The sequence below is a fragment of the Gymnodraco acuticeps genome, unplaced genomic scaffold (genome assembly GCF_902827175.1).
Source record: "Gymnodraco acuticeps unplaced genomic scaffold, fGymAcu1.1, whole genome shotgun sequence".
NCBI classification, from domain to species: Eukaryota; Metazoa; Chordata; class Actinopteri; order Perciformes; family Bathydraconidae; genus Gymnodraco; species Gymnodraco acuticeps.
This window is the reverse complement of record NW_022991045.1, coordinates 17,102-31,534: the sequence shown is the minus strand read 5'-3', so window position 1 is coordinate 31,534 and position 14,433 is coordinate 17,102. Positions and strand designations below refer to the sequence as shown.

The following is a 14,433-nucleotide window of genomic DNA, read 5'->3' as shown; positions in this document are numbered from 1 at the left end:
AACAAAGAAGTTTTCATCTGATTCCTCTCTAATCTCCTTTTGCTTCATTCAGACAAAGAGACACACTGACTGGGGTGTTATTTGGATCTGAAGACTCGATAATTGACTTCATCTAATTATTCACAAAGGCTGGATTCATTTCAAAGAGGTGTGTGTGCAAATAACAGAACAGAATAAGGACTTTGTAGAAGGAGATGTTAGAGGATTCAACAAAAGGAGGACATCAAACGACTACATTTACCATCAACGCTGATTACAAACACGGTGAATTGTCACACATTTTGTCAGTGGACTCCAACAGTGAAGTGTGTGTGGTCATTGTTTTTCTTTGCTTTGCATTTGTTGGGTAAATAAATGTAAAATCTTCAATACGCTAAATGTCTCCTAAAGCCCCTGTCACACTGTCCCCAAATTGACACCAGATGGACACACGATAAAGGAAATGTTCAAATTCGGCTCTGATCGTAACAACATCGGACCATTCGTGAGGGCATCTTAAGCCCTCGTATGACCGCCGGTGGAGTTTCTCAGGCTCCGGCAGCAACTTCGCGAGCGGTGGCAAAATCTTTGGCATGCCAAAAAGTTGCCGAAGGACCTTGAGAAGGTTCATTTTCGTGTTGAATTTGTGTGTCCATTTTGCTCCTCGTAAGGCACCCGTGAGGGCATCTTATCAAATCGTGTCATCTTCGTCTAATCATCGGTTCCATCGGGGCGAAAAATGCCCGAATTTGAACATTTCCTTTATCGTGTGTCCATCTGGTTGTTTTTGAACAAAATCATGTAAACATATTATGTAAATAACCCAATTTGTGTTCTGTGAAACTGAAAAGGATATTACATTGTTTTTGTTACTTTCGTTGCAGTTGTATGTCTTAAATGTAATTTAGGTTAACTTCCTGTTTTTATTTAGATGTTTTTATTTTGAAGGCGAGTTGACAGGAAGTTGTTGTTGCTATGGAAACAACATGACGGAGAAAACTTAATATCTTCTACATATAAAGACGGAGAAAGTAAAGAAGAAAGTCTGAAAATATCAGTACAGTATCATAGTACTTTAACATAATTGTTTTTGTTACTTTCGTTGCAGTCTTAAATGTAATAGAAAATTAAATGTTGTGGTTCGGGACCATCTTCGTGCCGAATTCACAATTCCATATTCGTGTGTCCATCTGGTTTCAATTTCGGGACAGTGTGACAGGGGCTTTCGCAAGTTTAATTTACTCTGAAATGCATTTTATTTATACTATCCCTTTGCTCTTTGCATATATCTAGCTTTTTAACATCATTACTATTTGAAAAAACAATTATTAATATATAGAGCTGTATATATATATATATATATAAATATAATTCATGTTTTGGGATCATTAAGCAGATTAGTTTCAGGGTATGTAGTTAGTGTTGTTTTTTCTGTTTAATACACAAACTCTCCAATTCTGGATATGTAAGTAAAAGAAGTTATGAATGCTACCTGTTTATTGTCTAGCCCCTATCGTGGCTTTTCAGTGTGTCACAACGCACTTATCCTCATCCTGTCTAATGATTGCACTTTAAATTGAACTGATTGAGCTTTTGTAACTCACACGTTGGTGGTGAAGATGCCGTACAGCAGCTCGAGCTCCGGCAGGTAAAAGGTTCCCTGCAGCTCGTTGTAGTTGAAGGGGATTTCTCCGGGTCGAGAGCAGTTCAGTCGAGCCTTCATGAAGGTCGTCCACGTGTCCTCCAGCAGGAAGCGTCCGCCAATATCGTTCTTACAAACTCTTCCTGCGCGGGAAAACACCGTCCGGCCGCAGTCGTGCTCCACCGCGTTCTCACGGAAGAAGAAGTACGTGAAGTTGCCGATATCGTAGGAGGACACGAAGTTGGGTTCTGCGGTGGGAGAAAACATCAAATCAAAGTTTAAATTTAAGATTATAATTGGTTTTAACAAAATCACACACATATTACAATATAACTAAATATATTGTATTAGTTAACATGGTTCCTTCTTGAATTCGGCATACATTTGAGACTCGAAATAATAATTAAAATGCCTTTTTTTGTTTCACTTAGGGACCGTCAATATTTTATAGCTTGGATTACACAGATCCAATGTTATGTTTAAAGCTTCCTTGCTCTAATTATGCTTAAAAAACTAAAATAAATATATCTTATGTGGCATTATAACATTTAACAACCTGCTTAATAACTATCTGTTCATCTAAATATGATCTTTAATGTGGATTGGACTCGTTTTATAACAGTGTTTTAGGTTACTGTTAAAAAGATAAATACAATTACAGGAACATTATGAAAATGACAGAGTGTAATATACAAACAAATACATTAAAAATACAATACAACAATAACATAAAACACCATACAATGTAGATCCCATGAGGACAAACATAGGGAATAATAAAACGAGATAGAAAAACTGAGGAGAGGTCACGAAAAATTAAGAGTAGAGAAAGGAAGAAGAAACATTATTTAATGCTCAGAGGGGGTGCAATGACTGATTGACTCACAGTGTGTGTGTGTGTGTGTGTGTGTGTGTGTGTGTGTGTGTGTGTGTGTGTGTGTGTGTGTGTGTGTGTGTGTGTGTGTGTGTGTGTGTGGTCTAGCATTACTATACTTGTGGGGACTTAAATCTGTTTACACAGTCACGTGTGGGGACTCACCTCCCTTATGGGGACAAATTGGAGGTCCCCATAAGGGGAATCATTAATTTTAGGGTGAAGACTTGGTTAGGTTTAGGATTAGGGTTATGGTTAGGGTTAGGCATGTGTTGGTTATGGTTAAGGTTAGGATAAGTCTCCAGGAAATGCATGTAAGTCTATGTAATGTCCCCTGAAGTGATGTATACATGGTATGTGTGTGTGTGTGTGTGTGTGTGTGTGTGTGTGTGTGTGTGTGTGTGTGTGTGTGTGTGTGTGTGTGTGTGTGTGTGTGAGTGTGTGTGAGAGGCCCCCACACCACAGCAGGTGATCAGGATTAATAACCACAGGCCATGTTATTAATGACATTGTGCCGTAATAAGAAAACTCATTGCTCACTCCCCAATCCTAAAGGTTAGGATGATAAATGACCGAAACAGGTGTAGCATAATAGCTCTGAAACACGCCAGCTCCACCACATCGTCTCCATCTTTATGTATGACATTATTGGATGTAAACCGCACACTTTATTCTCTCTGACAGTGATTTAATTCTCCATTAAATGAAAGTGTGTCGTCGTCCCCCCCCTCTCCTCATTTCTCCTCTGCACCTTCGGAGGGCAGTGAATGGGGGAGACAGAAGGGAGAAAAATCAATTCACCATACAATTCAGAAAACCTTTTCCCAGAAGGTTGCTGAGATGCGATGCATGTGGTGGCTTTTAATTTAGTTTTCCAATTTAGCTTAAATGTGAATCAGATTAAAGTCACTTGCTGACAACAACACACTGATTGAACCGCTGGACACCCTGAAGTTCTCCAGTCTGAACCTTTCAGCGAGAGGAGACATCGATTTCTGACGAATTCACAATCCTCAAAGAAAAAGCTGGAGTAAATATAAAGATTTGCTAGTTGCTTAGAAACGTTAGAAATAGTTTGAACGGGTAAGATGCTACAGAAGAAAGAGAGAGAGAGGGTGTTCTCTTACTCCCGTGTTAGACAAACATCTACCATGATTAAATATTGAGCAAAACTATGAATCACCAAAAGCTGCAGGGCTCAAGTTCAAGAGCTGTGAGCTGTGACATACAAATCTACTTCATGGTATTTATTAATTACATTATCATTAATCCTATATGTTGGAAGCCTGTGTTATCTTATGAACATATGTACTCTGTTGTAGGACATTATAATTAATACAGCGTAATGGAAATGCATTATTGTATTCTCAGCGGTGCACGAGAACGACTATAAGTACATACACTTTTACTTTAGTAACATTTTGAATGACAGACTAGAGTTTTTCTAGGTTTGAGTTCTTCTTCCACTGCTGTTTGAATTGTTAGGTGTGTATCCAATCCAATCCACTTTATTTATATAGCACAGTTTAAAAACAGAGGGTTTGCCAAAGTGCTTCACAATGAACATAACATTATAATACAATATAATATTACACGAATAGATAAAAGGCACACATAAGAAAAGATAAAAGCACACATAAGAAAAGATAAAAGCACACATAAGAATAAATGCAAGGCACATAAAGGCTATGGACAGACAGTAAAAGCATACAAATAGGTATGACATAGACTGACTGGTAAGCGAGGGAAAAGAGGTGGGTCTTTAGGCGGGACTTAAAAGCTTCAAGAGTGGGCGACAATTTGACATGAGGGGGTAGGTCGTTCCAGAGCCTGGGGGCTACCGATGAGAACGCTCGATCTCCCCTGGTCTTTTTCCTAGTTTTTGGGACTACCAGCCGCAGCTGATCAGCCGACCTCAAAGCCCTTGAGGGGGTGTACACCTGTAAGAGGTCTGAGATGTACTCTGGGGCCAGCCCATTAAGAGATTTAAAAACAAACAAATCTTAAAATGGACTCTAAAATGGACAGGAAGCCAGTGGAGCGAAGCCAGAATTGGTGTGATGTGGTCAAACTTGCGGGGCGCTGTGTGTTAATTGTGACTTTAAAGTATATTTAAGATTATTTAAAGCACACAAAGGAAATCTGATTAAACAACATGCAAATCAGCAAGTTTGCTCTATTGTTTTTTACGTGTGCTGGTATCAATGTATTCTTCAAAACACATAGTTTTTGTAGTTAAGTGTCTAGTAGTGTTTAAGCTGCTATTTTGATGTATTTTGGTTTACTGTGGGTTACCCTGCACCCAGGAGAGAAGCACATATTCCGACAACATGTCTATTTATATATCTGGCCTACTTGTAAGATATCAGTTTTTCTGTACGTTTTTGACACACATTTACATAAAAAGACATCTCTCTTGTATCAGAATACCAGCGAACTCTAGGATATTGATGAGAAATGCTCAGTTTACTTATTTTTTATGTCATGGTGCTGCTACTAGGAGAGAAGCACTGCTGCACGGGGTATCTCTACTATATCTGGACTCTATACATAGAAAGGATAAACCCCTTGCATGTTGCTTTTTGTCGAGGGAGTCCCGACAAAAGCAACGTCTTACAGACATACATGAACAAAGGACAAACCAGTTTGTTAAGTAACATTCATGAAGTAATACATACAATCATTACAATTTGATAGACAGTAGTGACTAATAGATCAGTTTCATTAATATCAAGAGCAGACCAGCTGAAAGTGAGATGCTTAAACATACACATTGGACAGTCCCTTACCATTGAGCCACTTGGAGTTGTACTGGGCGGTGCGTAGAGGAGGAAGACCCCCCAGGCTGCGGTAGATGGCAGGGTCTCGCCCGGAGAAGTCCATGGCGGTGGCGGCGTAGAGTTCCCCGCTGGAGGTGATGAGCGCGGTGGAGTTGTGCAGCGGGTTGTACGGACACCGAGCCATCCCGCTGATCTGATCGTGGATCTCCGTCAAATTTGTCAGCTGCAACACAGAGAAAAAGAGGGTGAGGAGAGGGGTAGAAAGTGCCATTTAGGGGGAAATCCTGAACAATATGAGAGTAACATGATAACAAAGGTATCCCAACTGTAGCTGTGAACATGACAGGATGTGTGATTACCTAGAAGAGCATCAGGACTGTTTGAGGCAGATGATAGCTATGTGATTAACATGATGATTCAGCCTCTATGGAGAGAGACATCAAGCATGCTCATTTCTGACGTGGAGCTAATCTGAAGTAAACATTGAATACTGCTTTCTATTCCTCCATCTTGTGACTGTGTAACTCCCTCTCTTGGATATCAGCATGTGAAGGACACTGTTCAGGAACTAGTTGATGCTCTGTATGTGATGACTACTTCCATTCTGGAGAGGATCACAGATACATGGATCCTGAGATTGAAGCTCAAGCCGGGGACGAGGGATATTTTTCGAACAAGGGGAAACTCACACATGCAGGTGATCATTTTGGTGTTTTGTTTCTTTCCGTTAACTGTCAAGTGGGAACTAAGTATTTTCTTTTTCTAAGTTGTTGTGTTTCTCTTATTTTCCTACAGCACTGTTATGATTGGCTGTGAATAAGAAAATATGAAGGACAGACTTTTTGGAGAAAGGGGCAGGTAATATAAGATTATTTTCTTCTCCCTGCTCCTTTTCGGGTACGGTTTTGTAAATAATTGTTATACATTAAGTTGTGCACACCATGAACGGAACAAATACAAATTAATGAATCAGCTGGAAACCTCATATCACTCATGTAAAAGCAAAACTGGCTAAAACTATCGCAATATTGGGAAAAGCCAGACACATTCTGGACTATAACTCATTAGGCGCTTTCACACTGCGGTACTTTTCCCACAAAGGTTCATGTGAACTTAGTTCATGTGAACTCTTTTATCGCGTTCACACCAAAAAGGGCCGGTACTAAAATGTGTTCATGTGAACCTTTTTACCCCCTCGAAAGTCCCTGCTAGAGAGCAGGGACTTTCGAGCGACTCTCTTGTGAGAAAAGAGCTATATTTCTGATTGGCTGGAAGGATTGCAAACCACGCCCCGCAAACCTCCCAAAAAGTTTTGTGAAGCCGCCATTTTATTATCCTCGCATTAGCATTATTAGCATTAGCATTAGCCCAGCGCAGAAACGCAGAGAGACTAACTTATGGCAACACAAAATAAAACATGGGAGTGGTGGAGATGAGGAGGTGTCGGCGTTCTGGCGATTTACTCGGAAGGCTTCAGTAGAAGCTGCTGGGAGTCCCAGCAGCTTCTACTGAAGCCAGTCCCTAACTCCGGGGACTTCCGGCCGGGGACTCCGGGTGGCAGTATACGCCGTGAAGTGGTTTGCGGCCTGCCAGTAAACCGAAAGCAGCAGAAGAAGAAGTGACGTCAGTGGCTTCATTTGACTAATCCACCCCCAGGGACTTTTTCCAGTGTGAACGCGATCTGTACTTAGTTCATGCGAACTAAAGAGTTCACATGAACTAAGTTCACATGAACCTTTGGGAAAAGTACCGCAGTGTGAATGCGCCTAATGCATACTCTATATAACACACTAATATTGCCATATCTGATTTACTGTGTGGAGATTTGGGGAAACACGTACAAAACCAACCTACAGCCGTTATGCACATTACAAAAAAGGGCTATAAGAGTTATCAATAATGTTGGATATCTTGAACACACTAATGTATTATTTTTGAAGTCACACATATTGAAGTTCATTGATCTGGTTAAATTTAAAACGGCGCAAATCATGTACAGAGCCAGACATAATCTACTTCCTAGGACATTAAAAACATTGTTCGTAGACAGAGAGGGTGGGAATCATCTGAGAGGAAATCTACATTTTAAACATCTCAAGGTCAGAACAACTCTGAGAAGTATGAGTTTAACAATCTGTGGGGTGACTTTATGGAATGGTTTGGAGCAGGAGTTCAAACAAAGCACAAGCATCATTCAGTTTAAAAGGATGTACAGAAACACTTTTTTGGAAAACTATGAGAATGAAGAAGGTGATTGAAGATGAGACATGATTGTATGTATGTATAAATGTAAATGTATGTAGGAATAACTTGCATAATGATTTAAAGGACAATCATTGATCAAGTAAGGGGTGAGAATATAGACACACATGATTTATTATTATTATTAATATGAAGACTTTTTTTTGTTGAATATACAAATATTACCATGAATGTGGATAAATACGGTATTCTGTTTTTCACATTTGTTATTTTTTAATCTGTTCGAAATAAAGACTGAAAGAAGACATTAGGTGATATTCGCACTGAATGTTTACCCGAGTTTAACTCCAGGTAATCTAAAGATAGACAGGAAGGAGGAATAACAGAAACTGACAGGTATTGCCAAAACACAACATGGAGAAAATGAGTTTCCCCTTGAGCTAAGAAACAAAAACAAAGATGCATTTCTCCTCATTGTAAAAACACCTGCATATAAATATAGGACAGCGTTTCAAAGGGTAACATTAAAATGCAAACCGGAGAGGTCTGGTAATGTTTTGTTTGTTTCTGCCAATATGCAAATGACGCAGACAGACTAAAAAACACCCAATCTCATTATGTTTTGTTTGGTTTACATCTACTGAGAGACACATATATACGAGCAAAACCTTCAGGAGCACAGAGCATAATCAGAGGACGCATTTTGAATCATTAGCAACATAGAAACACACACAGAGAAGCAGCCTGACAGCGAAGCAATAACTACAACTGGATTATTAAATGGAGTTCCTCTTAAAGAGTTTTAGTGGCTGTTGTCTCTGCAGGACATCCAGCTGTTTGTCTGCTTATAACATTATTTAACCACATATTGAGAAGCAGCTCGGGGTCAAAAAAAGACTTGATGTGAGACGCAGTCGTCCCTCGGATTCTGCCTTTGATATTCTGCCAAAAAAACTCCCTGCTTTTAAAAATACTTAACAGCACGACCCCGGCTTACTGCACTTTTTCCTCGATTAAAAAAAAGGACAGGTCATAGCTCAGTGACTCAGAAGACCCAAAAAGGAAGCAATGCATTTTTCAAATCCAAGATATAAAACATAGTATGGAGGATTAGCTCATCGTCTGTGCTTCCATACAAGCTTCAATTCTGCCGGAAAGCAAAAGATTGCACCAAAAGTCCACAAATGATAATTAAAGTGATGTCATTTGCAATGAGTTTTCTGTCAAATCAATCACAGCTCCACAGAGGACTCCCCGTGACAGCACCGATTCAATCCCTCCTCCACACATTTTGAATAATCTGTAGACAACTCTTCCTCTCAGGGGGCGAGACTCGTCTTCGGTCAATTTCCTGGAGACGGTCGACTTAATAATAATAATAATAATAACTTGAATGTATATAGCGCCTTTCATAACCTCAAGGTCACTTTACAAACAAACATACAAGGACAAGACATAAAAAACATAAACATAAAACAGGGGGCAGAAATGGAAGTGTAAGTGGGGGGGGGGGGGGGGGGGGGGGGGGGAGTGAGTTATTGTTGGAAGGCGATGTTGAACAGATGAGTTTTAAGGGTTGATTTGAAAATGTTGAGAGAAGGGGCGTTGCGGATTTCTGCAGGGAGGGAGTTCCAGAGAGTGGGGGCAGCGACACTGAAGGCACGGCCCCCAAAGATACGGAGGCGTGAATGGGGAATGGAGAGCAGGCCGGAGTCTGAGGATCGAAGGGTGCGGGACGGGATGTATGGGTGGAGGAGATCTGTGAGGTACTGAGGGGAGAGGGCATGGAGGGATTTGTAGGTGAGGAGGAGGAGTTTGTAGGTGATGCGGGACTTGACCGGGAGCCAGTGGAGGTTGAATAGAGTGGGGGTGATGTGCTCCCAGGACTTGGTGCGTGTGAGAACCCTGGCAGCTGAGTTCTGTATGTACTGGAGCCTGTTCAGCTCAAAGGTCCTGTTAACCCCCGACCAAAAGCACAACAGAGCAGCCCTGTGTCTCCACCGGACCGAGATGAAAGCCCTGTATTGACGGGGCTCATTCTGCGTTTTTGGGTCAATTGGGAGTATTTAGATAACCAGGAGGAGGAGATAGACGGACTGCAGTGCATCCGTTGCATTTTGAGGAAGAGGAGCGAAAGTCTTCTCTATGGTGCAGCTGTGCGGGTGAAGTCACGTTGAATGCCTCTGATAGAGACTTTTAGAAAGAGACAGCGCTCACAGTAGGGTGCTGTGTCTGCTGCTACTGAGACGCTATTAAGGCTGCATTTTAAATTCAAATAATGACAGGAAATCTAGCCATAAGCTTTATTCAAAAGACAGGATTTTCATTGATATTCCCCTGTGGATTCAAACGACACGTAAGCGAAACAGAAGGGGTAACTTTAGTCTTGAACATACTTAGTAATAAGTTTAGGCATAATGTTTAAACATCACACATGTTCTTCAGAATCAGTGCCTCCAGTCGATTAGCTCAGCTTAGCATAAAGACTGCAAACAAAGGGGAAATGTCTCAGCAGCACATGTGAATTACCCAAAACTTTAAACTATGTTGAACGGCTATAGTTATTTATTTTTATTCCAAATGATGGTGCTTATTGTAAAAGCATCTCAAAAGGCGCGTTCACACCAAGTACTTTTCCCACAAAGGTTCCTGAGAACTCTTTAGTTCTCATGAACTAAGTACAGATCGCGTTCACACCGGAAATTAGTTCCTGGTGGAGGATTAGGCAAATGAAGCCGCTGACGTCACTTCTTCTTCTTCTTCTTCTTCTTCTGCTTTGGGTTTACTGGCAGGCCGCAAACCACTTCACGGCGTATACTGCCACCCGAAGTCCCCGGCCGGAAGTCCCGGGAGTTAGGGACTGAAGCCTTCCGAGTAAACGGCCAGAACGCCGACACCTCCTCATCTCCACCGCTCCCATGTTTTCTTTTGTGTTGCCATAAGTTAGTCTCTCTGCGTTTCTGCGCTGGGCTAATGCTAATGCTAATAATGCTAATGCGAGGATAATAAAATGGCGGCTTCACAAACGTTTTTTGGAGTTTGACGGGGCGTGGTTTGCAATCCGCCCAGCCAATCAGACACAGGAACCTTTTTCTCCCACGAAAGTCCCTGCTCTCTAGCAGGGACTGAAAAGGGGGTAAAAAAGGTTCTCATGAACTCATTTAGTTCCTGGGACTTTTTGGTGTGAACGCAACTAAATCGTAGTTCTCAGGAACCTTTGTGGGGAAAGTACTTGGACTGTATATATAAAGGTGTGAACGCGCCTAATGTTGAGTTATACAGAAATCCAAACCAATTCTGATACTCAATGATAATTATGAAATGCTGTTGTTACTATTGGCCATTTTCTTAAATACATTTGTTTAAGATGCAACGAAAAAACTAATTTGATTGTATTGTCCTTATTTTTATTCATTATGGAAAGTCATTACAGGAGTAAGGTTACTTTCTCATTTACAGAAATTATAGAAAAGTTGTACGAAAAATGTAAAAGATTATTGTATGATATTAATATCAAGCTATGTGTGCATTGTACCACTTCATACAACAACAATCAATATATAGAAAGAATGCAATAATTACAATGACAGCTACAAAATGGGATCTATGACTAAGAGTTTAAAATGGAGGAATATTATTGTGATCTTTTATTTAAAGACATCCTCCCTGCAGTATTCTCATTATCCTCATCGTCACCATCAGTGGCAGCTCGGCTAAAAGTCAGATGGATTAACATGTGTTTAATGTATAACCTCGGAGGACTTATTAAACTTAAATGAGTATTCTGCGGCTCCTCTGTTCATCCATCACCAACCATCGTAAATCTGTCTGAGCGTTAGTCCTGAGCCCCGATCAGTGTTTCACATTCAGTGGATAAATATGACAGCGGCTGATGAAATACTGCGATAATAATGTCATGGCATTTCAACTATATGTATTTTCACAGCAGTAAACAGCCATTATGAGCCTGTGACCTTTGGGCGTAGTGCTGTTGGACCAAAACAAATGTCAAGGTGGTAAACTGCGGCTGCCTCCAGATCCCACCGATGGAGCTGTTTGATAAGGTAAGTAATAATCTGACATTTTACATGTTGCTCCACACTTACCGTCAGTAGGCTTTGTTATTACCAAGAGAAACATGGGTTTGAGAACACTGTTAACCCTTAGATGCCCGAGTGGCTGGACCCTACACTTTTCCATAAGTGGGTCAAAAAGGACCCGTTTTAGAATAATATGTGTTTTCATGCCATTTTTGTCGTTTTGGTTAAGAACAATCACTTGTATAATATTTAGTATTATATTTTGGTTCACACTAGAAATACGTTTTTTTTACATTTTGAAAAAATACGTTTTGAACATATCGATGCAAAGATCTCTGGTATTCTGAGACCCTCACAGTATTCCAGTCCCTTTTCAAAACTCATCTCTTCTCCTCTTGTCTACTCAAAGCCCAACCCCCATCAATCCATGCCGGTTGATCAAGTCTGATAGTCCTACACCCCCCACCCTAACCTTCCCTTATATTGTAAAGCGACTGTGAGTCCTTGAAAAGCCCTATACAAATATAATGTATTATTATTATGATACTGACAGGTTTCAGATCTTGCTGTGTAAAATAATCTTCCTGAGAGGTGTCACTTGTGATGTCGTCTGTGGTCCACAGTGAATGTGTTCCTGACAGCAACAGGTAATAAGAATCAAAGGTTCCCATAGGAAATGCATGCGGGTCATTTTTGACCCACTTATGGAAGCTTGGGGTAGAAATACAAAAACTACAATTTCTTAAAATGTATAAAAATGTAAATTTAAAATGTGAACGGCTTGATTTCCAAAACATGTTTTTTGAGGAATAGCTGGAATATGAAATGATAAAAAAATGTAATTACAAAGATACTTCAAGAAAACCACCTCACCGGGTCAAAAAAGACCCACTTATGCATCTAAGGGTTAAACAAGGAGCAGCAGGTTACAAAGTGCATAAAGAAACTTGTGTGGCCTTCACTGACTTACTTATCTTTTAAATGCCATTTTCTTAACGTCTTTCATTTTTGTAAAGCACTTTGAATTGCCCTGTGTTGAAAGGTGCTGTATAAATAAACTTGCCTTGCAGGAACATAAACTGCTTTTACTGTGGTTATAAGATAACGATAAGATAACATATACTTCATGAATCCCCAATTGAGAATAGTTTTGTTGCAGCAGAGTACTGAGTATTGCACATAGTTAGAAATAGAGTAGAAAATCAACAATTATAGAATATAACATCTCAAAATAGAAGCTAAAAGAGTGAAAACATCAAAGCTGACCGTGAAGATAAAATATATTGATTATCTGAACTCTATTGAAAAGCTAAATTACAGCTAACACAATATCAATTGGATATTATTTACATTAGTGTGCAAGAATGGCAAATTACATTTAAATAGAAGTGTGAAGGGTTATTGCACAGTATACACTGTTTTACATGTATTGCACCACCTGTATTAACGCTACTTAATATGCATTGTTTTTGTGTTTTTATTGCATTACATGTTTCTTACTGCACTATATTTTTAAATGTATATTATATATATATTTTACTAGCATGCAACTTATGCTCATTCCTTTGTGTGTGCACTGGGACCCTGATGCAATGCTTTTTATTGCACTGTAGATGTATGACAATAAAATCTCTCTTATCCTATATCTTAAAACACAGGATTTAGAGGACTTATGCCCCGGCCACACGAGGACGAAAACGGTCATTTGCGTTACTGTTTAGTGTCATATAGACCGTTCGGCCACACGAGGACGACCAAATACGGCACTAAACGACTGCGGAAACGATAACGGGTCCCAAGGTGGATAGAACGGCATACGCAACGCTCTGGGGGGTCCAACGGCTCCGTGTGTGCGCCCTATACGATCATTTTCTGATAATGATGAGGCAATAGCCCCGCCTCTCCCCACCTCTGCTGCTCACCCCCGCGTCAAAGTAAACTGCACACTGAATTCAGATTATTTATCTTTCTCTCGATATGGACATAAACGCGAGTGAAGTCTAATCTGACAGGACGGAGACACCTCTCAAACCTAAACTAGTTATAAATATGTTTATTTTTACTGTCGGCCGGGTCACTCATTACTGGATCAGCTGCTGCATGAGACAGACACTGGCGCTGTCCGAAGAGAGGGAGGAAAAAGAGAGGCTCCGTGTATTTTATTATTATATAGATTCGTTATTTATTTGTTTTAAAGCTCAATAAATAACAAAGAAGACCTTTGACCGGCACTTTTATAATTTTGTCGGAAGATTTAAACTTGAATACACGTTGACTGGCGAGAAACTCTGCCCGGTTCCCTCGGCCCCCACCGCGGAGAATAAACAGAAGGGCAACCATGACAACCATGCTTCTTCGCTGCCTTTGTGGAGGAAGTTACAGCGCCACGTACAGGCTCGGCATATGTACTGCAGCTTCTCCAGCGGTTGGAGCTAAACGGAGCGGTCTCGTGTGGGCAGACACTATCCGGTGAATATTGCGTGTGGACGGAAGCTTGTTTGCGATTGCGTTAATCCTATGCGTTTAGCCGTTTTCGTCCTCGTGTGGCCGGAGCATCAGTGGACACATAAAAGAGATTTGAATACAAAAGATGAAAGGCAATGACTTCATGTAAAGAAAAATGTATTTTACTGCTGGATAAATCCAGTCTATTATTGCATTATTGTGCTATATGTATTGCCTTGTATCTTGCTGCATTTTTTATTAATGATGTCCTTTTGCACCGAGGCCAGGAAAACAACGTTATGACTCTCTATAGATGTATGGCAAATAAGTCTCTTTTAACTATTAATCCTAGAAAATGTGATTAAGAGGACTGTGTAGAAAGATTAAAGAGAGAAGAAGAGTGAACACATCCCATTAGACCAAAATGTAGAAGAAGAATGATTTGATACAAAGAATAACTTCAATCACTCA

General features: G+C 40.3%; 1 protein-coding gene across 3 annotated transcripts in view; it reads right to left on the bottom strand.

Annotated features, from left to right (window-relative positions):
- sema5a (sema domain, seven thrombospondin repeats (type 1 and type 1-like), transmembrane domain (TM) and short cytoplasmic domain, (semaphorin) 5A) overlaps positions 1-14,433 on the bottom strand; it is a gene marked incomplete at its 5' end in the record, with an annotated part of 116,376 nt that overhangs the window by 85,539 nt on the left and 16,404 nt on the right. For all 3 annotated transcript variants that reach the window (XM_034236539.1, XM_034236540.1, XM_034236538.1), the window contains 2 exon segments: positions 1,584-1,869; positions 5,285-5,498. In XM_034236539.1, coding sequence (XP_034092430.1) covers positions 1,584-1,869; positions 5,285-5,498 — 500 coding nt within the window.